The sequence below is a fragment of the Molothrus ater genome, chromosome 1 (assembly GCF_012460135.2).
Source record: "Molothrus ater isolate BHLD 08-10-18 breed brown headed cowbird chromosome 1, BPBGC_Mater_1.1, whole genome shotgun sequence".
NCBI classification, from domain to species: domain Eukaryota; kingdom Metazoa; phylum Chordata; class Aves; order Passeriformes; family Icteridae; genus Molothrus; species Molothrus ater.
In genome coordinates this window covers 118,410,010-118,436,874 of record NC_050478.2, presented here as the reverse complement: position 1 = coordinate 118,436,874, position 26,865 = coordinate 118,410,010, and the positions used below count along the sequence as shown (strand labels likewise).

Genomic DNA, 26,865 nt, shown 5'->3' with positions numbered 1-26,865 from the left:
TATGTTAAACCTAAAAATGGAGACGCTGTGATAAAACCCACCCCAGAGCACATCTGAAGGAAGGATTTGAGTTTAGTAAGTGCCTCTTACATTTTCCTTCAATTGATTGAACTTAGCTCCTGTTTCTTTGAACCTCTTGTTCTCACTGAAAGCCATGCTGACATGCTCTAAAAGCACACAAATAACTGCTGCTGTGACTAGCTACACAATATATTCTGTTCTGTAATACACATTTCAGTTCATGAATGCCTGAGCAAAAAGTGGTAATGAAGAGCTAAATCTCTGGTACTACTACTTGTTTTTCCATTTGTTTCTTCATGATGCACAAGATCTGATTCTTTGGCACTTTGCAAAAAGTGCAGCCGAGGCTGGAGCTTGGTATAACTAAAATTGAAGTTTAGAGCATCTCTAAGGAGATGCTCAGAATTGGGCTGTGGCCAACCTCATACATTAAGTGGCTTTAACTTGGTTATTTTATTAAGGAAATGGAGTTCAGATTTATCACTTTGCATCAATAGCATGTGACACCTGTTCTGTCCCAACTCCTGTCTACAACGGGAGACACTCAAGTGTGTGACCTCAGGAGTTTATTGTCTAGACAAGATACAACCAATAGGTTTTCTGTAAAGTTTTCCAATTTAAAGGGAAGGATATAATTCATGTTTCAACTGAGGCAGTAGAGAAGGAGGGCTGAGAGACATTGGCAAAGATAATGGGATGCAAAAATGGAAGAACACACATTACACATGGAATGGATGTTGGGCAGAAGTTATTTCTACAGACAGCACTTCCTCTTGAAGAGATCAGAGGGCAAGAAACCCAGGTGGAGACATTGATGTAATATGGTCTGGAGCCTGAAGACATACCGGTCATGGGAGAACACTTGGAAAAAAGCTCCACGTGGGATTAGGGCAGGCTGGAGGGGAAGGCCTTAGCTGAGGAGGGCAGACAGGGCAAGCACCCGGCCATGGCGTTGAAGAGGTGGGGAAGATCAGCCAGTGGAGTCGAGAAGGGAACAAAGAGCAGTTGTTGCCTCCATGCAAGCAGGGGGAAGGCAGTGGAGAGGAGCCCGGCCAGACGGCGGGAGCGGTGCCGGGAGGAGCAGGGGGCGCTGCTGGCGGTGGCGGGGCAGGGGAGCGCAGCGCCCCCCGGGCGACGCTCCCTGCCCGGGCAGATGCTCCCCGGCGGCCCTGGCGGCTCTCTCGGCCTTCCCCGCCAGCCCCGGGACCTTTCCACCCCCTCTCCCTCCGACGGGGTCCCTGGCAGCTCCGGTGCCAGCGCTGCCCCGGGTCCCCCCGGCACCGGCGCCTGCTCTGCCCTTCCCGCGGGCTCGGCGGCGCCCCTGCCCGCCCCGCAGGGCGAGCGCTGCCCGGCCCGGGCGGACCGGGAGCAGAGCAGAGACGGCACCCACGCAAAACACGGGCCCTGCGGAGCCTCCTGCGCCCACCCGCCACAGCCGCCCCGTGCGGGCGGGCTCGGAGGCGGCGGAGGCCGGGAGGCCGGACAAGAGCGGGGATGGAGAAGGAGCTTGCCCGGGATAGCAGCGCCGGTGCCGCTCGGGTCGGGTCCCTCCCCGCGGGCCGGCCCGTGAGTGGAAAGTTTCCCCGGAGTGACCTCTCATAGTACGCGCCCGCTAGGAAATCTCATTCAAGTATTTTTGTCAATGGGGTGGGGGGGGCATCCTGCTCCCCGGCCCCCGGCCCGGCTGACGTCACTGCAGAGGCGATAAATATCTGTTGATATAATTGGACGTGAGATTTGGGGTTGCGATAGCGAAACTCGGCCCATCGCCGCTCCGACGGGCCCCCATGATTTATTCAGCAGTAGATCGGGGCACGCAATCGGGCTGTCAGGGAGAGCGTCAGCTTATTAGGCAAGTTCTGCGTGATTCCAGGAGAGGGTCTAAGCTATAAAAATCCCGCGCCCCGGCTCTGATTAGTACCAAATCTGATCCCAAGTTCGCCAGGAGCCGGCTCCGAGGGAGAGCGAGAGGAAGGGACGCCGGGCACCGCCGAGTCCCGCCGCCGCCCGCCCTGCCCTGCCGCCGCCGCCGCCCCAGGTAGGTGCGCGGCCGCGCCCGGGCGCGCAGCGGATGCGCTGCCTTGCGCTGAGCGGGGCTGAACGCCGCGTCCCGCGGGATGCGGGGACCTGTCCTGGCCGCACAGGGAGCGGGGAGGTGGGGAACGGGCGCTGGAACCCCACAGCTCGTGGGGAGAGCCGCCCCGCCACAGGCACCCCACGCTCCCCTTCGCCCCGGGTGGGGGAAGAGGCGCGGGTCGCGAACACGCGTGGACGCTGCGCAGGGGCTCAGCCCAGCCTGGTCTCCGGGAGCCGCTGCCGGGGTAGACCGGAGCCGCCCCGCGGGGTTGTTCTGCGGGGAGCGGCCGCCTCGACGGCGCGGATGGACGGGCCGGGCTGAGCGCGGCCGGGGGTACTGTGCGGGGAACCGGGGAACAGAGGGGCGCGGAGCGGCGCGGAGCGGAGCGTTTCAGCACCGGGACAGCGGCGGCGGGGACGCCCCCTCCCCGGCCGCCCGCTGCCCTCCCCGCCGCTGCGGCTCGGCTTTGTAACCCAACCCCCGTCCCCCCTCTGCCCCCGCAGGTTTGGGCCCCGATCATGAAGATCCCGCTGCTGGTCTCCACGGGAATCCTGCTGGTCGCCCTCCTGCCCTGCCAGGAGTGCAGAGCTCTCAGCAAGAGCCCGGCACCCGCCCCTGGGGCTCTGCACCAGCCAGATTTCTTCCAGCAGCAGCAGCAGCGACAGCAGCAGCAGCAGCAGCAAACTCTGCCTGTCCTGCTCCGCATGGGAGAAGAGTATTTCCTGCGCCTGGGCAACCTTCACAAGAGACCCGTTGGCTCTTTCTCCGCCTCCTCCAGCAGCACCAGCCACCTACAGCCCGAAGCCTCCGCCAGCAACTTTTTCCGGGCGGCGGTTCAACAGCTGCAGCAGCTGCCCGAGCGCTCGCCGGAGAACCGAGAGGACGGCGAAGCCGAGGGTGAGGCGGTGGAGAGGGAGAAGCGATCCGAGGAGCCCCCTATTTCTCTGGATCTGACTTTCCACCTCCTGCGAGAAGTCTTGGAGATGGCCCGAGCCGAGCAGTTAGCGCAGCAAGCTCACAGCAACAGGAAACTGATGGAGATAATCGGGAAGTGAAACGGCCCCTCCCCGCCTTGCCAAAGAGATTCCGCAGTTAGCACAAGAATAATTACACCGTCCGATGTACCATAGTGCTGCTCTGATGTCATCTCTTTATTTTTATATAGCTTTAAACCTAGAAGGGCGTATTCCGAACAGCCTCTGTCCCTTGACTAGCATGCACAACCGTGTACCAAGTGCAGAAACACGAGTGTCGTTTGTAACCTCCTTTACCTTTATTTATTTCTCCATTTCCCAGTTATTCTAGTGCCATCGCTACGTAGGGATGTGTGAGCATTGGAAGAAATGGTGCCAAGAAGACAGAAAACTTTTCTGTTGGGGGCAGGGAGGTGGGAGGGGGAATCTCTGTAAGCTACTTTCAATCCACTTTTTTTCCCTGTAAACATTTTCACAATAAAACATCTTTTCAGCGCTCGGTCGATTTGGTTGTGTAAGAGAATGTTTAATATTTATATTTTTAATAAAAGCTGCAAAGTAAAGATGCCTTGATAGACTTTCTTGCCTAGACGCCTGGGGGCTGCTCCGCCTCCCTCGGCGCTCACCGGGGGGGGTGGCACCCATGGCCGTGGACACCCAGAGCCGTGGGGAGCCCTGGATGTCCCCCGGGGATGTTTCCCCCCGCCCCGGGGAGCTCTGTCCCCGCGGGCTCTCCCACAGGCGCGCCCCGACGCCGCCGGCCCCGCTCGGGGGCTGCCCCCGCCGCCGCCGCCCTGGGCGCAGGCGGCTCCCGGGAACGGGGTGTCGAGGGCAGATCGGCGCCCCCCGGAGCTGCCGAATCCCACCTCTGCAGCCCCCCGAGGAGGCTCCCTGGCTCCTGCCGCTGTGGCCGGGATCGGGCCGCCTCCTCCCGCCGGGTAGCAGCGGTGGGAAGGCGGTGAGGCGCTCCTGCGTTTTCGCATCCTCCCCGCACTCCAAAAGGGCAGGTTCCCCCCCTGCTTCAGCTTCCCCCGTCCCGATGGCCGTGCCCGAGCGGGGTCCCTCCCAGGGACTTCTAGGGAAGCTGCAGTGGGTGTGGAGAAACTTCCCGGGAGGAGCTGGGGGAAATCTCCAGGACGACTGGGAGAAAATAGTAAATCCCTCACCCCGAACCAAATCCCAGGGAAAAGCTGCTCCAGCAGCCGGAGGCGATGCGGTGGCGGGGCTGCGCTCGTTCCGGGCTGTGCGAGTTCCAAAGCTTTGCGGAGCTCGCCTGTGCAGCCTCCGAAACTCTCGCAGGAGAGTCTTCCAGGGAACGTTGTCCAGGGAAAACAGATACCAGCGAGGGCCGGTAGCAACGGGTGTCCGGGACAGGGGCTGACCCCACACAGCCTGCTGACCAGTCTGCACTGCCAGCTCACCAGCCCTGCTGGGGCACAGCGCAGCCTTACAGCCCCACACAGGCCCCTGCCAAAACAGGGCACCCAGGGCTTGGCTCCGGGATTTGGGAAAGATCCACACGTAACGCTAGTGCAGAGCTTGACACCTGGTCCCCTATGGCACCAAGCACTCCCGGCAGCTGCCAATCTCTTAAACACTGCTGAGTGTTGACGCCCTACTCTCAGTGAGAAAAACCACAGTGTTGCCTTCAGTACAACTTGTAGAGCCTCTTGTAAGACACAAATTTGATTTCATTTGATGGCTCAACATCTGCAATGCACACAGAACAGGACAGTCAGCATCTACCTTTTCTACAGCACAGCACAGGGGCTTCAAATTAAACCTTGAGTAAGTACCTGTGGCCACCTTATTGCACCCTGGTTCCATGTAAGAACATGTCCCCTTTTGTACACATACTGATGGCTGAGAAGACATGGACACAGATACAGCTGGACAGACTGGGCAGCACTTCAGCAACTGCCCCACATACTCAGAGCTGTGTGGGGGTCCTGGCCAGTGCTTTTGGTAAGTGTCTCTTCCTCACTCCTGCCACCGGGAATCTTCCGTACAAATAATGTGTTTCTGCAAGCATCATCTGTTGTGGTTTAGTAGAAAGAGCAAGTGCAAAGGAAGAAATGGCAGCTTCCTCCTTCCCTCCCGTGTTCAGCCTCCGCAGCCTGGGAGGCACCAGTGCTGTTAGACACAACCCTGACTTGGGGCTGCCAAGGACATGATAGTGTCACTGAAGTCACCGGCACTGACAAGCGGGGATGCAGGAGGATACTGAGGAGAAACACTGTTTTAACAAAGGATGCTACTAGAGAATATCATACCAGTGTTTTAGCTAAGAACATTGGTGAAGTGTTTACACCTACATGGGGACATGCCAACAAGTGAGTTACACAACACTAGCAGTGCTCAGCCTAAAGCTGTAGTGATGCTTCTTCCCCCCTGGAAGTGAGAAATTATTGGAAAACACTCTGACTACAATACATAGAATGATCTGTCCCCATGCTCCCCTCCCTCTCAGGTCTGTCAGTTCAAGGGTATGGTTTGGAGGTCAGCTGAGTTCCCAGGAATGAAACCTGCTCGGATGCCCCTTCCCAGGCCACTTTCTTTGCTGACTGCAGCCAGGCTGCCTGTGCTCGCGGTCCTTCTGAGGAGAAGCACACCAGAAGCCAGCCAGAGTGAGTCATCACTCATTCAGTGAGTTCAGCCACGAGAAGGAGAAGACATGACGAGCCGGCTCGTCACCCCTCTCACTGCTCACGGGAGCTTCCTCCACTCGTCCTTGAGGGTATGGCTCAGAACCAGTCTGCAAAGGAAGGAAAGGCTGATAAATGGAAGAGGAAAATATGAATTGCATTAAAATCCATAAGACTTCACAACATGCAGGGAAACAGAGTGAAGTGGGAAAGAAGGGAAAAGGCAGGGAGCATGGAAATTTGGGAAGCTAAGACAAGACTTCTAACACCAAAGAAGTCAGAGGCACTTTTGCCATGACAGTGTTGAGGAAGGATTAAGCTGGGTGAGCGTGTCGCATCTGTGCAAAGGGCTTAGTCCTGATTTGGACCTCTGGAATATTATTGCACTGAAGGTGATAAATGCCTGTTCAGAAGTGTTCCTGAGCCAGCTTGGCTTGTGTAGCTGGGTCTCCAGATTGATGTGAACCAGAGCCAAATGTTATTGCCAGTGCATTGCCACTCAAAATGATACTTGTTCTGCTGTTATGAAATCTGCCTTGGAAGTGTTTTATTTTTTTTTCCCTTAAAATCTTCTAATATTTGTTTCACTTCAATTTAACTCAGATGAGAAACAGGAAACAAATAATACAGAGATATAAACTTCAGTTTATATCCCTCTTTTTTTTGCATAGGTATCCTACACTTACAGTAGATAAAGGAATCTGGACATGTATACTGTAGCTGCTAATAAAAGGAATTTCTAAAATTAGTTGAATATTTAACAGAGCAGTGTAATAGGCAGAAATATTTTACTAGTTCCAGATCCCTTTGGCAAAGAATGAAGAATGCTTTGTGATAGGATCAGAAATCCTATTAAAGACAAAATTAATAAAAATGTGTGATTTGCTAGCTAAGGAAAGCCTTGTGTCTTCATCATTAAAACCACAATTTAACTTGCAATACACAGGATTTTTTTCCCCTTGTATTCCTAGATGCACACATACGTTATTGTGCATTCCTAAAATTAAACCAGCCACGCTGCCAGTCTTCTTTGTGCAGCTTACTTCTCCTTTTTTAGCTTACTTTGGAAACCTCAGCATGATCTCAGGTGAACTATTTGATGTCAACATACTACTCAATAGAGAGCAAATGAAAAAGTAGTGTCCTCTGAATTCCAACATCTCAGTCATTTATAGAATTGTCCTAAACCAGAAAGTTGCTTAAGCAGTGTTGCTAATAGACACATCCAGCAACAAACATTGAAGCGGGGATGCTTTTGAGGAACTGAAGCATGGGATGGATGATTTTACTAAGCATTTTTGTAAGTACTTACTGTTAAAGTATACTACAAGAATAAGTAGGAACTAGTGGTATGTTAAACATAAATTAGCTGTTGGGCTTCATTCCAGTTACTACCTATTTCAGTGTCATCAACAAATGAGACAGCATGAAGGTATGAAAATAAATAGATCCCTGTTTCTTTATTTATATCTAATTACAGTTCACAGTGCCATTTTTATCAATATCCTTGATTGCTCTAAATTGAAATAGCCCTATTAATTTCAATGAAATATTATCTGAGAAACTGCTTTATTATTTGAAATGAGGACCAATCTTTGACTGAGATTCATATTTTCAAAGCAAGGCACTCATGGTGACTTACTGCAAAACCCAAACAGGCATCTTGCAGATGAAAATAGCTTTTGCTTGCTAACTTTATGATGTATTTTATGGAGACCACAAGCATGGTGAAAAGATGGGAGAAACAGCTGTCTACTTGAATGCAAAAGCCCATCTCCAGCAATGCTGTTGAGAAGGGCTGTCTTCCAGGCTCATGCAAAAGTATGGCAAAGAATTGGGCCCAGGAGGCCAGATCTTCAGCTGAAGGCAGGTAACTAATTGAGGCCTATTTATAGAAGATCTGCCTCTCAGCCCTGGAAAGTGCTGATTGCAAATCTTTCAACCTGACTACAGGTAAATACATGGCTAGACTCTCTGAATTTATAAGGCATTGGTGCTCTCTTCATCTTGGTAGATGCAGGAGCGTAGGTGGTTTATTAGTCTTTTGTGATGCTGAAAACTTCGCCTTTGTTTTTGGAAGAGCAGTCAGAGTGCCTGGACTAGCTAAGAGTAATTTTGAAACTGGCTGTACAATTTTGTGCACCAAGCCCTCAGCAGTGTGTGAAAGCAGGCATGGTCCTCACTTCTCACCCTGTAAAAGAATAGGACTGACAAGAGGTTTAAAACACAATCCTGCTTTTTTTTTTTTTTTAATTTTAATCCACACTGGTACCTTGTCATAAAGGAAGGCTTCCTTTAGCACTTTCACTTGCTATTCTAACCAGCCACTATCCACAAATTTACAGTAAATCAAGACTAACTTTGAAGCAAAGAACTATCTCTGAGTTTAAAGTTATATTGAGTGTTTCATAGGATTTGGACCCAATATATAAGAAGAAATAAAGCACAATGCAATGACTTAGACTGGCAAGCTGACTGCATAACCCTGTTAACCAGCATTGCTGCTACTGCATTTCAAGCAAAACAATCTTTGTCTGCATCACTGCCAAAACTGTATTTCATAATGTGTTAACTCCTTCATATTTTGCTGCGATGACATCTTCCTGTGTCAGCAAAACAATGTTGGAACTCCAACACATTCCCACTGGGTTTGGCTGGGTGAAGCATTTGCTCCCTGCACCTTGCTGCGCTCAGCAGGCTGCTAGTCTGCAATACCTCCATGTGCCTTTCCAAAACCAATCATTTTCCATCACGCCCAGCTAGGAGTGAAGCAAGCACAAAACTGACAGTAGGGACATTACTTGGCTTTTAGGCTTGTGTTTTCACACCTGTGACACTCCAGTGTTTGTCTCTGAATCACACAGTGACTGAGGTCTGCTCTCTTTGTGTAAGACAAGAAACCATGAAAAGGTGCCAGCAACACCTTTGTCCATGTTATTAAGTCCATTCTTCCCTTCCAACAGCAGCCCACACAACTCAGAGTTATACAGTGTGCTGGAATTGTCCAAGAAAAAGATTTCATCTGTAGATTTTACAGAAAAAGACCTGGTTTGAACCAGGCTGTGATTGATTGTGAAAGACAATGCAGAAGCAGGTCATTGGGATTGAGGCATTTGACCTCTCTGTAGGTCCCTGTAATCTCATGCTGGATTATCTCGCTCTCCCTGTTACTGCAACCCTACTCTGCTCCCAGAGGAAAGCTCAGTGCTGAGCTTGCCACATGCCTTTAAGACAGTCCAGATTCAACACTTCATTGTGTCTGTCCATTGCTATTAGGTAACTTGTCAAGCTTCTACCTGAGCTTTATCTTTGCCTTGGCGATCTCCTGGGTAGGACTTGTTTTTCACATTACTAGAATAACAAGTCCCAACCCTTTGGGTCCCTAAAAGTAATAATGAATAACTGAAGGGTTTACCTCAGATTACATTCACCACATTAGGCCAATGCTGAGAGAGTGCTGAATACTTACCCTTTGATTTATGTTTTCCCTTGTGGTGTCGAGTGACATCAGATGGTGCTTTCAATAAGTACCAGGAATTTTCACCAGGCCAGCTCATGAAGTGGGGAGAGAAGTATACCATGCATGACTGATGGTTGGTTTTGTTTTTCCCATAAGCAAAGTCCAGACTGGAGTTTACATGCCAGCTCTATGGAGGTGCTGAGCAACCACAACTCCCACTGAGCAGCCATTCAGCACTCCTCAGCATTTGGCACGCTAGAATTTGCATGAATAAACAGTATAAGGATCTCAGAGTTGAGCCTGATGAGTCGTTTCAAAGTTGCACATATTCATAATTTTTCAGTATTTGCTTCCTTAAGCAGGACTCTACTTAATCTGTATTAGGTTCTTGTAAAAATGGGTGTGGAGATGAGGAAAGAGGTCGGTGGGATGGTTTGTCATAACATTTTCATTTATTAGGTCCCAGCAGTTACCCTATTTATGCTAGGAGAAAATATGTAGTCTAGGCCTTTTATATATTTGAAATACAGTGAAGTCTACACATTGATTTCTGCTTTACCAGCACGAACCTCAGCAGCCTTGAGGTACAAAGGCTGGGATCTGAATTGACAAACTTTAGTCATCCAGAAACAAGATATCCACTCAAGCAAACTCTGTTCATCCCCTCTAATGGGAGTGATCAGAGAAAGGCACAACCAGAGGGTGATTTGTCCCATGTTCAAAGAAATGGATTGCTCTCTGGAGGTACCTGTTTAACTCTAGTGACTCCACAGACACTCTGGATGACTGGGCTAGACTACATCTGGCTTTTAAGCAATTATACAAGAAAGATTCCAGCCAAGTATTTCAGGATATCAAAACACTCCTTGATAGGAATTCAGAACTTTGACTGCAGTATTATTTTATGAGATCACAAACTCCTAAGTTTAGGAAGTCGGAAGGAAAGGTGAAGGGCTGAATGGCTTCATAATCTACTTTAATGTAGATGGATGAGGCAGTTGGCTACAACCTATGTGAATGTTTTCTGGAGCAACAATGCTGCCCGAAGCAGGTTCTGCCCCTTGGGTCCCCATTCACCTCTTCCTGCTCTGGTTCCATGGTTCACTGTCCATTTGCATTGCTGCAGCTCTTTGAAGGGCTGTGCTAAGAATGGGAATGTCACTGGAACAACATCTTTTTTTTTTTCCTTTTTTTGAGGTGAAGGAAGATATTTTTAAACCTGGATCATTTGAATGATTTGATTTCAGCACAGCCCAACAAACAGCTTCCTCAGCACAAATGCCCTGTAACTGGTGGCATCTGGGAAGCAATAAGAGGCAGGGCCATTTGGCAAAAAACTTCTGAATCACCTTTTCTGCTAGAGGAAAAACTGGATCCACACCCTTAGAGGCACATGTACTACCTGGTGCCTTTGCTGCCTCCTCTTTATCCAGCAGGAGAGCAAGGGTGTGAATTTGTTAGAAAGTGTGGGTCTTGGAGAGAGAAGCAGTGAAAATACAGGTTTCTTGATTCCAGCCTCAGAAATTGAGCTAGAAATTAAATTTAATTCCCATTTTTAGCTGGCTTGTTTATAAACAACCCCCAATGTTGACAAGAACAGGGATGATTAAAAAATGCTAGCTGGTTGCAAAGCAGTCACAGAATCTGTAGGCTATGTTTGTCTGCCTCAAATGTCAAGTGTTACACTGCTGGCACTCAACACTTCCAGGCAGAGGAAACAAAGGGAGCACAACAGGTTATTTTTAAATAGTTTAAACTTTAGTTCAAACATTTTGTTTTCATATTTTTATGCAGTCTAGCTCCTTCAGCATAACACCTGGCAGCTGTCACGTATATCACAACAATATTGTTTCAAAGCTAAGGGGCTGCTTATTTTGCATGGATCTTTTTTATCAGTGGGAATCAACAGAGCATTCTCCAAAATATTTGTTACAATTACCTGCCACAGAAACACATAAGGTAGCAGACAAAATTATATGCACAGACAAGCTCCATCAGACACAGAATTAGACATATCACTCTCTTAATAGTGGTCAGTAATTAATTTTAAAAGTCCATTGGGAGGAAATGCCTTTCTTCAATAGATCATCACTATTACAATTAACATTATATGGATAATGTCTAATGCAGAGTCTCTTACATAATGACCTCAAAGTGATAAAATATATTTCAGAGGAAAACAGCCCAACTGTCTTATTTTGGTATAGGTTCCACGCATCTCCCATGGGACATGGAGGTCCAGACACTTGAACCTGTGGTGGAAACTGCATTAGAACATGGTGTGGGAGAGCAGCTTTCTTCTCAGCATTACTTGGGACAAATGACATACAGTTCCCCTATAAAAATCACCTATTTTTTCATAACTTAAGGAAGAAAAGGAAGAAATAACATACTTGTGTAATATTTGACCCATTGCTGCACCTCATTGATCCAACTTTTTTTTTGGGAGTAATTAACTACATATTTGCATGAAACCTAGTCCTCCTACTGGGCAGGAAAATGGAGGAAACCCAACAGGAGAGTCTTAAAAACATGTGAATATTAAGGCTGCATGATCAGAACAGTCTGTCCTGCATCTATCCACACCATTCTTCACTCCTCTAGGAGTGAAGGTTTTTTGGGACCTCCTGAACAATGAGCCTTTACCATTTCTGCTCACTTGCAGGCCTGCTGGAGAGCTGTCTAGCACAGGGAGGATCCTCTTGAGAGGCTGCCAGAGTAAGTGCTGGTCACGTACTACATGCTGGTCACCAGTGCCAGGAAGCTACTCATGAATACCAGCTCTTCCCTCTTCCTCCTACTGCTGCTTTGTCACACAAATAGATAGGAATTCAGATTAACAAGTTAAATGTGAAGTAAAGACCTTCCAAGAACTTCTCCACGGCAGTAATCAATCTAATCCATGTTGTAGAAATTTTGCTATTAGCTTTCAGGGAGAAGTAGCAAAAATAGTAGTGGTTTAATGTCCTGTCTGTCTCTGTCAGGCAGACCTTCCTTTGACTAATGTGGACTTTTGTATTTCAAAGCTTTTTCTCCCTCTGCAAACCGTACTTTTGGAAATCCAATGAATGACACAGTGATAGTTCAGGCTGTGATTCACCCTGGAGCTCCATTTGTGGGATCAGATAACAGAGCCAGCATAGCTTTGAGATGTGTAGACGCACACATCCCATGCTTGGAGGCTCATCCCGTGCTGCTCACATTGTGAGTGACTGCCCTGGGCTCTCCTAAGCCTGCAGGGGGTGAGAGTGGTGTTTGTGAGCTGTGGGCACAGCACAGCCTCTCTGAGAGACAAAACCAGTGGAGGTGCAGGACAAAAAGCAAGATTGTCAGCTAAAGCAACCTGTTGTCATTCCTTAAAGCCACCACATAACAGAAGAAGAAAGTCTTGGCCACAGTTACACCATTTTTTTTCCCCTCCTCAGCTGTTGTTGCTACCACTTTTTCTTTGTGTGCTCATTTTTCCATGTCTCCAGTTGCCTGAATCTGCTCCTTACTGCAACCACAGCAACTGAAGCTGTTTCCACGCTATGACTCCGCTCCAAAACCCCAGAACTGCTCAGTGAGTAGCTCTGTGATTGCCCAGATGGATGTCTGTCATGTCAAATCTCACATTGTAATCTCTGCTTGCCCGTTAGCAGTGCTGGCCTGCTTGCACAGCACTCAGCCAAGTGATGAGCAAGATATTAAATCAAGTTTCCTTCTGTCCATCTCACACTGTTCCCAGGTGAAGACCAAGGAAGCTGCGATAAATGCTGCTCATAGAGCTTAGGATTCAGTCACAGTTAATGACCAGGTATTGATAGGGTATAGAGTCACTGTCACCAGAGGCAAGCTTGGAACTGACCTGCATCTGGGCAGGCACCAGCTCAATTTTTCTTTAAAAAGAAATTCATTTATTTTCTAAAATTAAATTTTGAATTTGTGCATAAATATAAAAATGAATGCATTTTAAAAACAAATATTTTGTCAGATGTTGAAGAGGCTCATCAGCACTAATGGGGGAAATGACAGCTATATTTTCTTGGTAAGGCATTTTGTAATAGAATAAGTCATACAGCAAGTGTTTCATCATGAACAAAAACCACTTCTGTGTACAGAAGTGCTGAGCCAGGAGTGCTCTGAGTGACTGATCTGTATTTCGATCACCACCTTCAGTGGCTGAGACAGACTCAGGCAGATTTTATAGGGTGCTCTCTAAATTGAAAAGAGCAGTAAGAAATTCAGATCACTTATCCCCCAGGACTGTGAGCTTCTCATTCTCTGCTCAGTCAAAGCCATGATGTCTCTGTTTGACATCTGTAGCATGGTTTGAACATTGCAGCACCTCTTGGCTGGCAGCCAGGGATAACAGGTTTTTTTAATTAGTCACTGGCCTCTTACTTAATGACCTGAGGATTATTGCAAAGATGCCAGGAATATATATCACCTAAAAAGAGATACAAGATTGAATCATCACTCTTTGATATGTCTGTCTCCTCATTTTCCATTTAATTTTGGCTGCACATGGTCTTTATCTCCATTTTAGCCCCCCTAGTCCTAATCTCCATTTTAAAAGCCCAGCAGGTGGGCACTGCAGGGTGCTGCAGTCCAGCCCCTGCCTGCTCACAAGCCTGGAAACCCTGCAAGTGGAAGGATACCCTTCCCAAACATAGGGGTTCAGGCCCAGTTAACTAATTACCACCACGGGGATTTTCAATCAGCTACGCTGGAATTTAAATGTTGATCCATCTCTAATGCTTACAGGACACCAGTGCTGCTTTCCAGAGGTGAGTGAGTGGCTGCACTGAAAGCCTGGCCTGTCTCAAGGCAGTAAGGTAACTAAACAAATATTCCAGAAGCAGATGGTTTGTGTAGTTGTGACATACATCTACCACAATGTGATGTAAACCAGTAACAGTTCATCCATGATTAAAAAATATTTTTTGTTTACATTCTATTTTCCTTTCCAAACTCCTTAACAATGAGCAGAACAGGTGATGCTTGGAGGAGGAGGAGGAGGCTGAATGGAGGTAGAATTCAGTATTTAAATGACCTAGTCACAGAAAGACAATGTCTATGTGAGCCTGGCTTTGTATTAATTTCAACAGGAAAAATAATTTTGTCCAAACTGTCATTGTTTGGACAAATTGGAGATCCTTTTACTAGTAATAGACTGAAAAAAATGAAATATCCATAAATCAGATGGTATCTATGACTCACCAGACAAACAGCAGAGCAGACTATTTGAGGGAAAACTTCAGGTGAAGTATTTGCCACTCATATTAATTATGAGAAACTGTTGTCTGAAATCTGGTCTTAATGCATTGCCCTCACGAGTCATCGCTGCTGTCTCTGAATCACCCAGGTAATTCTCAAAATTAAGGGAGAGGGAGGTGTTAAAAGAGGAACAATCAAGACTTTGCTGATCTCCTCTGCATGTATTGCCAAACTGAGGAGAAAAAAATTCACCTGAAGCACAAAGTCAAGAAACAAAATGGAAATTTACAGGCAAAATTTACCACCAACTGAACATCAGCCTGAATGGCCACAGATGTAGCTGCTATCACTGAGTCCCAACTCACTGAGTCAAGCTACAGAGAAGCAAAGGCAGAATTTCTTGATTGTTAACTGAGTTTCTTGCATCTAGTGTTTGTTCAGGTACAGGAATGCTCCCCTCCGCACCCCCACCCCCCCACAGTGAAATTTAAGAGATGTTTAGGGAGAAGATTGAAACAGAATTTGATTTGGGCTTCTACACCAGCTGATTCAAGGGTCTCCTACAAAAAGCTCAGCTTCATGGAGGACAGATGACTCATTTTCATTCAGTCAAACCTTGCAGATATTTTCTAATGGTACAGGAATAAACTCATCAATTTTCCACCTAAGGAAAGGTAAAATACAGGTATAAAAAGACCTAGATTACAAGTATCAAGCTGATTTTTGCTGTCTGCATTCCTGGATCTTTCATTAGCACTAAACACACGTTGCAGGGAGCAGAGAGCCTTTGGAGCAGCAGCTGGTGTCTTGGAAGAAAGCTACGTGGGCCATGCCCGTGGCTGATGCTAACAAACTTCCTGTTCTGCTCTGGGGGAAACTATGGGACGGTGTGTCGGGAATAGAGACCCTTTCTTAGCCCCATTCCTGCAAGATCCAGCCTCACAAAACTGCCTTCTCTTGAGCAAGAAATCCCTCTTGGAACAGCTGGCTTGAAGTGGGTGCTTGTCTTCCTCACCTGAGCACATTGGCAAGACTGAGTTTCCAATTTGGTGAAGAGAACATTTCTTATTTGTGTTCTATGCTTGTGCAAACACTCCAGAGCAGCACTGTGCTAAAATGTGGGACCATGCCTTGCATACCCTGATGGAAAAGTGGAGGTATGTGAAGAAAGAGCACAGTGCAATCTCTTGGCCTTATTTTGGTTTTCAATGATCTTATTTAGTCCATGTTGTCTGCACATTGACATGACAACCAATCAGCTAAAACTTAGCTAAATACTGATCTCTCTGATGTGATTTAAAGATGTTTCATGGGGGGGAAAAAAAAAAAAAAAGAAGGATCACCAGCTGAAATTAAAGTATTCAGCAGCAGGGCAAAGAGAACTACAGAACTACAGTACATGAATACAGAGAAGACTGTCCTTATGGTAATTCTGGCAGATGGCATAAGGTTGCAAGAAAGTAATAGAAAATTTTAAAACTAATGAAACAAGATTAGCATAGGCCATTCCATTAGTATTTCTCCTCCCAAACAGTTCAGTCCTGATTATATTTTATATCCTCGTGGAATTAAAGCACTGTACTTGCTGACTGCAAAGGGAAATTAGATCAGGCTACTGTTTGTGGATGATTAACTTGCATTTCATTTCAGACTAAATGGAGTCCTTTGGAGCCACAGACAGACTCTTTTCTTATGGGGAATTTCAGTAACAGGATGCAGGGTCCAGCACTTCATTTTAGCTGAAATAAACCGGGTAACCACAGACTCAGACAAACCAAGAGTTTCATGAACGCTCACAAATTTATATGGTTTCACTGCATGAGAGATGTTGCTGACAAAATATGGTTAGGGAAAATTGTGGGACTCCAAGATCTGCTTCTCCCATGCACTGGAAAGGGCTGCTTGCTAATGTCTGTGTCACTCACCACTAATACAGCCCTCCCCATGGAGCCAAGGCAGTTCATTGATGCTATTCCTGCTCCCTGTGCTGTAATCATTTGCTGCTGGTTGTCATCTCCCGAGGCTCAGATCTCCCCAGCTTCAGACACCAAACAGGGGCAGCTGGGCTGGGAGCAATGTCACCTCACACTCAGCAGGCAGGTGGGACAGGTGCCGAGTGAGAAGCAGCAGCTGCTGCTGAACTTGCTCTTAGTGGAGATGCCTCTCGTTCTCTGTCAGAGGCAGAAGCAGCCCGTGGTGACCACACTGCTGATTTAGGCACTCCCCAAAGGAGGATGAGGCTGTCTGATGCAGAGTTACTTATTTTGTTCATGCTGAATAATCTTCTTTTGGCCTTTCTTACACCAAACAATCTGCACACCTGCAGGCTGTGGCTCCTGTTGCCTTATCCCTGCTCCCACACTCTGGAGGAAATTTATAGATGCATCAATACAATTTCTTAGAGTGAAATGACCCTTGAATAAAGTAAATGTCGGGAATTAATAGGGGAACTGATCTCTTTTTGTTGCTGAAAACCAATTAAAACCCTATTGGTGCATTCCATTAAAAGAGTCTGAAAATAAAATATATCCTGTTCTTATGATGACAGTCATGCAGGTTTATATTATTATTATTATAAATAATTACACAGTTATTCAAAGTAATTTTGTTATTTGGCTTTTGGGGCTTATCACACAAAGGAACAAGGGCAGTGACCTGATCTTTCATATGAAAAATGAAGACACATAAACTGTCTAACCAGCCACCTCACTATGCAAGGAGAATAAAACCATTTTTATGCAAATAGAATCTGAGACCAAAATGTCTTTTCCCTTCAACTCCTTTCTACTTCATTATTAAATAAATCATAAAGATGTCATTAGAGACCACACAGAGAGAGGTCTCAAACAGTAGAAATAAGAGCTTTCTGCCTTTATCTATTTTTGATTTTAAAAGGTATTCTGAATTTAAAAAAATAAGGAGAGGGGAAAGAAAGCATGGTGCTCTTCACATGCCTGATTTCCCAGGAATAAAAACAACCTCTATGTCCTTTAGTAATAATACAAGTTTTCAAAACCAAACACAAGCAAATGAAGATTAAACGATGGTCCATGGACTTAACTGAGATTCACATTGTCCAATGCTCTTCAAATTCAAATTACTACCAGACAGTGAATCTTTTTGGCTAATTTATGCAACTAAAGTGTAGATGATAACTTCTTCCCTCTCCCTTTTAATTATTTTAATTGAGAGATATTCTTCAGTCGGAGTGTTGGAAGTTCTGCACAGAAAAGCTGAATAATAGTTTGTCACTTTTCATAGATGCTCCATATCATGTACAGTGATGAGACCACAGTGCAGAAAGTGAGCAGGGAAAACCAATCATCTTTGTGTTGAAGAATAGATCAACATTGAATTTGTCTGTCATTTGAGAAAATACCCAAAGCTAACTACAACTGGTTTGAGTCAGGTTTTTGGTTTTCAGTAAACAACATTAAATATCCCAGTTGTAATACAGAATTCTCTGTAGATCAGTTATATCACACTGAAAATTGAACACACATGTATGAATTACCTAAGAAGGGCACAAATTTGGAGCTGGAAGATAGTCATGGATATTGTCTACCAAAAAAGAGGTTATTCCAGAAGAGATGTTACAGAATAGTTAAGGTTTAGATTACAGAGTCTGTATTTGGGACAACTTCATTTGGTAGTGAAGTTCTTAGTCCTTAATCTTGTGGATATTTCAACTCTTAATGTGACCTAAGGAAAAAAAATTCCTTTGTCTAGATTGGGTGGGATTCCTGTAAATGCTGCATTTCAGGGCCATGATTGGTGCTCCATGCTCACTGGGAATGTGGGAGAGATAGCTTGAATGGCAGTGGGACCTGAAGGGAATGTGGGGTGTGCTGTGTGAGCTGGGGTGTGAGGGACCCCTTTCCAATATGTCCATGGGGACCACTGGAGAGTGGGGCTTGAGCCATCCACCCAAGGGAGCATAGGTGATTTGCTTTCTGTGGTGATCCTGGCAGCAGGATTATTCAGTGGATTTGTTTTCCTGACCTTAACCCTTCTGATGCCAATTATTACTCTCCAGCTCTTCCTCCCCTACTTGCTGGACTGAACAAGCTTGGTGTTCTTCACACCTGTCAACCAACAGATTCTCCATCCTGCTGGTCATCTGAACAGCAACTGAAATACAAGCCCATATATCTGCAAGAGTAAATGTCTGTTTTCATTTTGAACCAGGGAGTTGCAATATTTAACCATGCAGGAATAAGCTGAAGGGTGGCATTTGTGAGGAGGAAGAAATGATTTAGGCAGCTCATGTTGTGAACTAGCATGATGTTTTTGGATAGGAAGAAAGGGAAAAAGTCCTTTAAAGCTATATAGGAACATCACCAGATACACTATTTGAACTGTTAGTTAGTGGTAAAATGAAATATTTCCTACCCATGAAAGTACAAATCATGTATTGAATCAGATTCCAAAGACGATGTAGTATGATAAGAAATGCCAAAAGTGTTATGCAGAATGCTAACTCCTGTGAGAAAATAAGAAGAGTGCTTCACCAGTGTTGTCATCACATGAAGTACTCATTATCACTATGTTCTGTCAAAAAGCTCTGTTTCCACAGCACTTTTCCATGATATACTTTAATTAGAGAAAGGGAGTAAATACAGTGGTGTGAAGAACATCAGCTGGGGTTTAAAAAAAAGGGAATATAGCACTTCAGAGTGGGTTGAGTAAAATCACATGCAGGAAAAATACAAAGTTGAAATTCACATAACTGAAAATGATCACTGCCCCACGACAGCAGTCATTTCCTTTGTGACAGAGACACATCTCAGCTCAGATCCTTAAATCTGACCACAGCATCATCTCATAGCATCACCCTCACTCAGACATCCTGCTCTTTCTATTCTTCTGCATTTTTCTGCTTCTTGTGCTTTCCTATCTCTTGCTGTGTCTCCAGCTCACTGGCAATCCCATCCTCAGCTGTTTCCCCTGCTCCTTTCTCCCACGTCCCCAGAACCATGAGCTACTCTACTCAACATCCTCCTCCTCCTTCCAAAATGCCAGTGTCACCTGTGATCTGGGAAAATACTGAGATGCAGCACCCCCAAACTCACATGCCAACAAGAACTGACATCTTTCCTATGTGCCTGTTTTTGCTCCTGGTATTCAATGAAGAAAGCTGGGTACCAGGCTGCTGTTGTTTTTCAGACAGCTGCCCACGTCAAACACAAGTTTTGTTCCTTTTGTTCTTGCTGGGGCTGAGGGATGCAGACCACACTTAGGCAAGCTCCCAGGAAATTAACCTGGGAGCTAGTACAGAACTTACGTACCTATGGTGAGGTTAGGCTGCCTGGTCATCAGTGTAACTAATAAGAGGAAACAGCTCTTAGGAAAGCTAAGAGGAAACAATAAATTTCATTGTGAATTTACTTTTTGCCAGCTCATTTAGAATATACTTAAGAAGACAATGTCGTAGTAGATTTGATAATTTTAAAGTACTTCTTGTTTTAATTCCACTCAAATATTCCCAAATAAACCCTGACTTGAAAAATAGCCACTGAAATTTAGTGGTCAGATGTTGCTTTTGTTAAGAAAGTCAGCAGAGTCAGCCACCAAATTCAAGTATTACTGACTGAAACCTCTAGCAGAAGTGCCCCTTTTATCATATCTCTGTTAATTCCTTCTCCTAACTTTTTGCCTGGAACATGATTGTTTATCTATTTTCATACAATTGCAGCCTATGTAGCTGCTTATGTATGCTATATAGTCATCTCTAGACTTGAAGGAAACAGCATGAAATACTTAATACCCACTTTTTCTTTCTCTCTCTCTCTCTCTCACACACACACACACACACACAATCTCTTCTCATTGCACACATACGGGTAATTTCTTTCTTAAAACATGCAGCTAGAACCTGTAAATTACTATGGTTTGATTCACAGAGTGCTGCTCATGGGCTGGTCACCAGACACTGGAGCAGGACCTGGTGTAGTGTGCAAATCCTTGCACAGCTCCCTCAACTCTGTTCCTTGTGTCTTTGGGCCATGTGGAGTTTGTATACATGTGCTGAAGGAGGATTATTCAAATTCAGGTTATACCAATTCTAATATTGTCATTTTAAGGAAAACATTCTCCTGTACTCAACACATCAGTATCTGTTATCCCATCATGGTGCTGAGTGTCTAACACTGAAGTGAAATGTATTTTCTTCACGCTCTCTTTTAATCAAGTCTCAAGATTCCTTGGAGCAAAGCCTCTGCCACAGATCTGAACCCAGGAAACCACACTCCTTACTGAGAGGCAACCAACCACGCAGGAAGGCTGTGGGTATTTGCACAGCTTCATGTTCACATGGGGAAGCACTCCAGGTGCAGCCACAGAGCTGCAGAAGGCAAAGCCAAGCCATAGCTGCTCCACCAGTCACGGTAGGACAGCACATACACAGACGGTATGTAGCAGGTGATGAGAGTAATCTCATGCACAGGATTTCTCTGCCACTAACACATGCAAATATCTGATGTGCAGCAACATCACTGGCCTCTCCAATAGTTCCTGTGTGTGAGTAATTTGGATAACAGCTGGCACCAGCAGGTAAGCACAAGCAACCACCAGCATGCTGCTTCGAAGCTATAGTCAGCCTGTCACACATTGAAGCATCTATAAATCCAGTTTGTGCTGCTTTCACATGTTTGAAATTGCTCTTGTTCTTTAGCATGCAGAGGAAAATGAAGCCACATTTTCCTTAACATTGCTGTTCCCGCCTTGCTGCACGTCTCAGCCCTCTGGGATGACTTTGGGAGCACTGACCTTGGACGTCGCTGCAGTGGCATTACTTTCCTTACCACTCCCTGGTGCACTCTCCTCGATTGTTGCTGCTGTCGGGGCTTCTGCCTTCTTTGCACTTGTTTCCAGAGAAACAGGAGTCCCTACTTTCCCCAGCCCACTCACCGGGGTTGAGCTTGGGCTGCTTGGTTGCCGTGACTGGGACTTATACCAGCTAGGGTAAAACAAGGGATCCGTGGTTTCTGCTGGGGCCGGCACTTGAGTGTCAGACTCGGGAGTCTGTTGAGAACCACTTGGTGTCACAACAACATCCTTAAGCAGGACAGATAAAGAGAAGAACAAGCACAGTGCACCACGTTACCTTCCTGCTGTAGTCACATTGTTCTGCATGTTGTGTTTGTTAGATAGCACTGCAAGGCATAGGTTTGTCCCACTAATATGATCTGAAAGAATTGCAATCAAAATGCAAAGCAAAAGCAACTATATAATTTGAATAACACAGACAAGAGAAAGAAAATAAATGAACCAAAAAACAGAACAGGAAGGTAGAACTAGCTGGGAAGGGGGTGCTAACTGAGAAAGGAGTGAGCAATGGGTTCATCAATTCAGATAAACCCTCACTTAAATCCTAAAAGCTTAAATTCTGCGTGAGAGTCTCATGAACCCATACCAGCCATGAATGACAGGTGTAGGTACCTTCAGATGGCTTGTTGGGATTTAGGTTAAGAATAACACTTTTGCCAAGGAGTCTGTTGATACAAGCAGCAGAATAAAGGGAATACTGCAGAGAAGCATTTGCCCACGAGCCTTGCCATCAATGCTGTAAGCCAAGCACTGTTGCTCTGCCAGGAAGAGGAGCAGCCAGATGAACTGCAACTCTACCTGCATCAAGCTCTTGGGGTTTCTGCACACACAGTCTGCTATCATCACTGCATTTCTGCTTTGCCTTTTTACACCAGAAGGCAAAAACTCAAATACAGGTATCCGTCACACCACAACACCCACATACCATGTCTGACTTCATGCTTGATCATCTCCTAATGGCATTTTACAATTTCTAGAGCATCATGCTATACCTTTCTCACTTAAGCCTTAGAAATTAGAGAATTCATGTTGGTGGGCAGAATTGCTTATGCCTAGTTCTTGTTTGCATAAAACCCTGCATCAGTTAGGGAACACAAGTTTAGTTAACTCAGAGCAAATTTTCAAATTTTGATTAAATCAGTAAAGCCTGATTTAAGAGCATCTTCACATGACTGGTGAAAACTCACACATGTTTTTAGATCAAAGAAAGAATGAATCTATAGTATTTATTTTCACTTGTTTTAGGTAGGGAGCTTCCTACAATCAAATATCCTTTGCGTGCTTTCTTGTTTTCACATAGGCCTCCTCAAATATATTCACAGCAGCCTTTACCCTTCAGCAACTTCACTGAGTAAATTGTCTAAGAGGAGAATTTGCTAAGTTAATGGTATGCAAGGCAAACTAAAGTAGCACATGAAGTATATTTTTTAATGTACATCTTTTAGAATATGCAGCAATTATGGTCTCATTCTAATCAAATTCCCTAAGAAAAGTGTTGGCCTAAAATATTCACACCCTGAACCTGTTTGCTGTCAGGTTGTAAAAGGCAGTTTCCTCTCCTGTTTGGTGTATGATATTCCTGCATCTAGCTAGACATATCCCAAGGACGATCAGAGTAGAAGGCAGCAAGTGCCATTCACAGAAAACAGTAGAAGTATAATCTAAAAACTGGTGGTGGAAAGCTTCCTAAATCCAGAGAGAATGCCAAATTCTCTTGGTATAAATATTTTAACAATCATCTCATTTATAACAGTTAGTCTGAGTTAAATCACAGCAAGCAGAACATTCGTTGTAATGCACTGAACTCCCAAATGGAGTCTTTTTTATTTATCACTTATGTATCCCATATATATCTTAATTTATCTAGCAGCTAATTTTTTGCCTATCGAGTGACACATGCACATGTTGAAGTAAAGTTGCATGTATGTGTACAAGGGCAATAAATAATTTTGCCCTCCAGTGCATTAACTCCCTTAGCCCTGCTCCTGAGTCACGGTGCCCACAGGACACAGGGGAGCATTTCTGGCTCTGCCAGGTGCACTCAGCAAAGCTGGCAGGGCAGTGGGGCAGCACAGACATTTACCTGACCAGCTGGGGCAGCCAGCACTGGCGCTGGAGTGGGTTCAGCCAGGGGCTCTCCCCCTGCACTCTGTGCTTCAGGGTCCTGCTGAGGTGCCTGTGGTACTCCCTCTGATCCTTCCTCTTCCACCTCTTCCTCCTCTTCCTCCTCTTCCTCCTCTCCTGATGACTCTGTGTGGACTTGACCCAAGCCTTCACCATCCTCTGTCTCCTCCTCTTCTTCTTCTCCCTCCTCCTCTGATAGAACATGTGTAAAATGACAGGATGAGCACCATGTGAAGATGACTTCAGTCTTTAGGTAATTAAGAAGCCATTTGCAATTGCATGGCAAAGTCACTGACAATCTTCTGCCTCGCAGAGAGGATGTTGGTGAGGAGCCTGCTCCCACCAGCCTGGACTGGGCACTGCCATGGAGCTGCCAGCAGGAGCTTTGGGGCAAGGAAGACACTGAACACACATGCTGGTTAAAATCTTAAGCTGTCCCTTTCCATGGGAAGGAGGACAGAAATTCCTGTCAATGCAGTTATCCTCATGAGGAATGTGCAGCACAGCCCTGCACGTTTTGGGGAGAGGCTACCTGGGATCTGGCACAATCTCATGAAAAAAGTCCTTCTTCCAATTCTAGGTATATGTTTGTTTTAATGCAATTGAAGCTGTCCTCATCATTCTTTACTGGGTCAGTGCTTTGCAATGCATGACTGGAAGTTTGAGATACCAACATGCCTAAACCAGACTGTCAAACTTGGTCAAACCATTGCTTTTGTGCCATCTGACAAATCCTGTGGTCTGCAGTCATGGCTCAGGTTGTTTCCAGAGGAAGGCCTCTAGCACTGCATTTTCTTTAATATAATCACACTAGTTATCCTAAAAAATTCGCAGGGCCATCCGAGCACTTAAAAAAAAATAAACCTAGATTTGATTATAATTGATACATAATGCTCTGGTTACATTTTGGCATAGAGAGAAATATCTGATTTGAGGTTTCCTACTCAGTATCATCATGTGAATCACACATAGCTGCTATATAAGAAAGAAATTTTGGTAAAATAAATTACATACCTCTGTCAAAATCAATTTCTCGTATTATTTTTTCTTCTCTACTGAGGTTCACTGTGAATTGGTTCATATTCTCATACCCATCCTCTATTTTTTCCATTTGAAATCCTTTAGAAGCTTCAGTAATTCTAAAATAGAAATTGGTTATTGTCATTGGATTTGAAGATAAATTTATAAATTTTGATTATAAAAAACAAGAGTCTCAAGTTTAAAGACTTACTTTTGTAGCAATGTTTTGGCATTCTGTAGAAACAAAAAAGAAATAACTGAATTCATAAATGATTCAATTTTCTCAGAGATTTTATGCATTGAGAAATAATTCTTACAATGTCAGCTTTTAAAAGCACTAATAAGAATTTAAATAGTGACAGCCATGACATCCAGGAATGAGATGAAATTTGGATGGTAATTAGCATACACCTGAGTAAACCTTTTAGTTCTTCAAAGATGTTTTAATTAAAACAGGAATATGATGGGAAACATGCAGAGTTGATAGGAATAAACCCCAAAAGGAAATATTTTTCCTCTTTTTTTTTTGGTTGTGTTTGTGGTGAAAAGCATCTGGTCTGTTACCCTCTTTTGGAGACACAAAACTCTATTTGTCTTGGAAGAATATTGTACTCTTCAAAGGCAATTATTTGATGAAAGTAAGTGTTGGTTGTTTTAATTTGGTTTTGTTTGTGGTTGGTTTGGGTGTTTTGTTTTGTTTTGTTTTGTTTTGTAGAAAATGCCCTTCCAGCCTTTAATACAGAGGAATTGTAAAATTGCAGGACAGAAATTCTACACCAATGAATTCAATGGATGGGCTGCTAATGGTTCTCTACTCACCTCTCTTAAATTTACAGTAAGAAAACAAAAGACAACAAAAAAAAGTGAAGGTATCAAAATGTATCTTAGCATACAAATTATTGAAAAGTTAATAATTTTGTCAATTTACAAGTGAAACCTATAATTCTCAGAAGATCATGTACACACGAGCATATTGTCCCACCATGGTATTGGTGGGAAAATAAAGATTACCTGGAAAATGTTTGAATTTCTATTTCTTCTAAGGGGACCAGAAACTCATACACAGGATAGTATATTTTGTTGCAAATAGCAAATACTCGTGTTCTTGATTTGGATAGTATTCACAAGATGAGTAGTTATTTTTCTGAGCTGATTCAGGTGTTTAAAAAAAAGAGTTTGTATACATGATCACTTGAAGATGAATGAACTCTGAATGGGCCTACAATTGAGAAATGCTTAAATAATATATCAATAAACCCATCATTCTTTTTCTGTCTTGATTCATAGACTTTATACCTGCAAAAACACAGCCATTTCTGGTTCTTCCATGAACTGGATTCCTGATTCAACCAGTTTTGACACAGCTTCCAAGTGAGCCGCATACTTCTTCATCAGGGAGCGGACGTGTTCCAGTTTCTCCTCTTGGGTTCTAGTGATTATTTGTGTCATCTCATTTTTTCTTTCTTCCAGTACAGAATAGAGATAATCAAATTTTTCACACAACTGTTCTTTCTGTCGTTTGCAGCATTCCTGTGAATCATTTGGTTTATGTTAAACATGTTATGTTCTTAAAAGGGTTTCTATTTTTACAGTTACTTGGAAGCATTTTCATCAAAGAAATTCCTCTTTCTGAACAGTGCAAAGGATTCTGAATGACCCCAGAGACTTTTATAATTTTCAAAGTCCAAGCTGTTGGAACAAAAGTTTAAAAACTCTTCTCAAACTCTGAATTTCAAGCCACTGAAAGCCCCCAAACAGGTTATTGTATAACTTGTGAGTCTGCTAAAAAAAGTAAAAAGGTATTTATGATGTCTGTAGTGATACATCAAAGTCTGAAGAAAAAGTAAAAGCTCCCACCGTATTAGCAGCTGGGTCCATTTGCGTGAACAGAATGGTTTTAAAAGCAGTGAGCATCTCAAACAGCTCTGGAGAATTTTCTTTTTCTGCCAGAGTACCTGGAACAATCCTGGCTGGGCTTGATTTTCACATACGCCCTCTTAGACTCTATTTGGACAAGAGGTGTCCATTATATTCCATTTACTGTGCACTGAATGAGGTAGAGGTTCTGCAAAGAAAATGGGGTGTGACAGAAGCACAAAGACAAGAAGGAGGAATCAGATTCCAACCGGATGTTCAGGCACTGATTTTCACACAGTTTCTTGAGACACTTCTATTGTCCCTCCAAGCAGACAGCAGCATCTTTCACTGAGTTAGGAGGATGGGTTTGATGACTGCTGCATTGAGCGCTCTCTCACAAGAACAGACTGCACTTGTAAAAGAGGATTTATGGGGAGGAGATGGGGGATAGATTATATATAATGTATAAGGTCTACCAAATAGAAGTACTTGAGTCATCTGTGTGCCCCAGGGCATGACTTTATTGTGGTTAGACCTGGTTGTGGATGGTGTTGATTATTTAAATCTCTTTCCTAGGAACTGAGGCTGAATTGATTCCTCATCTTTGTCCCTTGAGGCATAATGCTGAGATTCTGGCAGCACAGGATTATTAACAGCGCC

At 44.7% G+C, this 26,865-nt stretch overlaps 2 protein-coding genes across 2 annotated transcripts in view; one reads left to right on the top strand and one right to left on the bottom strand.

The window, feature by feature from the left end:
* Positions 1 to 1,757: 1,757 nt before the first annotated feature.
* CRH (corticotropin releasing hormone) lies at positions 1,758 to 3,635 on the top strand. The gene is made up of 2 exons (XM_036379194.2): positions 1,758 to 2,059; positions 2,602 to 3,635. The coding sequence occupies exon 2, from the start codon at positions 2,617 to 2,619 to the stop codon at positions 3,151 to 3,153; it is 537 nt and encodes a 178-aa protein (XP_036235087.1). The 5' UTR covers positions 1,758 to 2,059; positions 2,602 to 2,616; the 3' UTR covers positions 3,154 to 3,635.
* A 412-nt stretch (positions 3,636 to 4,047) lies between these two features.
* Positions 4,048 to 26,865, bottom strand: part of TRIM55 (tripartite motif containing 55) — a 36,816-nt gene continuing 13,998 nt past the window's right edge. Inside the window, exons 5-10 of the mRNA XM_036378652.2 lie at positions 25,645 to 25,878; positions 24,560 to 24,582; positions 24,343 to 24,467; positions 23,288 to 23,520; positions 21,145 to 21,432; positions 4,048 to 5,827 (exon numbers count right to left, since the gene is read on the bottom strand). Coding sequence (XP_036234545.1) covers positions 5,708 to 5,827; positions 21,145 to 21,432; positions 23,288 to 23,520; positions 24,343 to 24,467; positions 24,560 to 24,582; positions 25,645 to 25,878 — 1,023 coding nt within the window. The 3' untranslated portion in view covers positions 4,048 to 5,707. The remainder of the gene's footprint in view (positions 5,828 to 21,144; positions 21,433 to 23,287; positions 23,521 to 24,342; positions 24,468 to 24,559; positions 24,583 to 25,644; positions 25,879 to 26,865) is intronic.

Coding starts and splice junctions, on each gene's coding strand:
- CRH (XM_036379194.2), top strand. CDS start 2,617: ATGAAGATCCCGCTGCTGGTCTCCACGGGAATCCTGCTGGTCGCCCTC.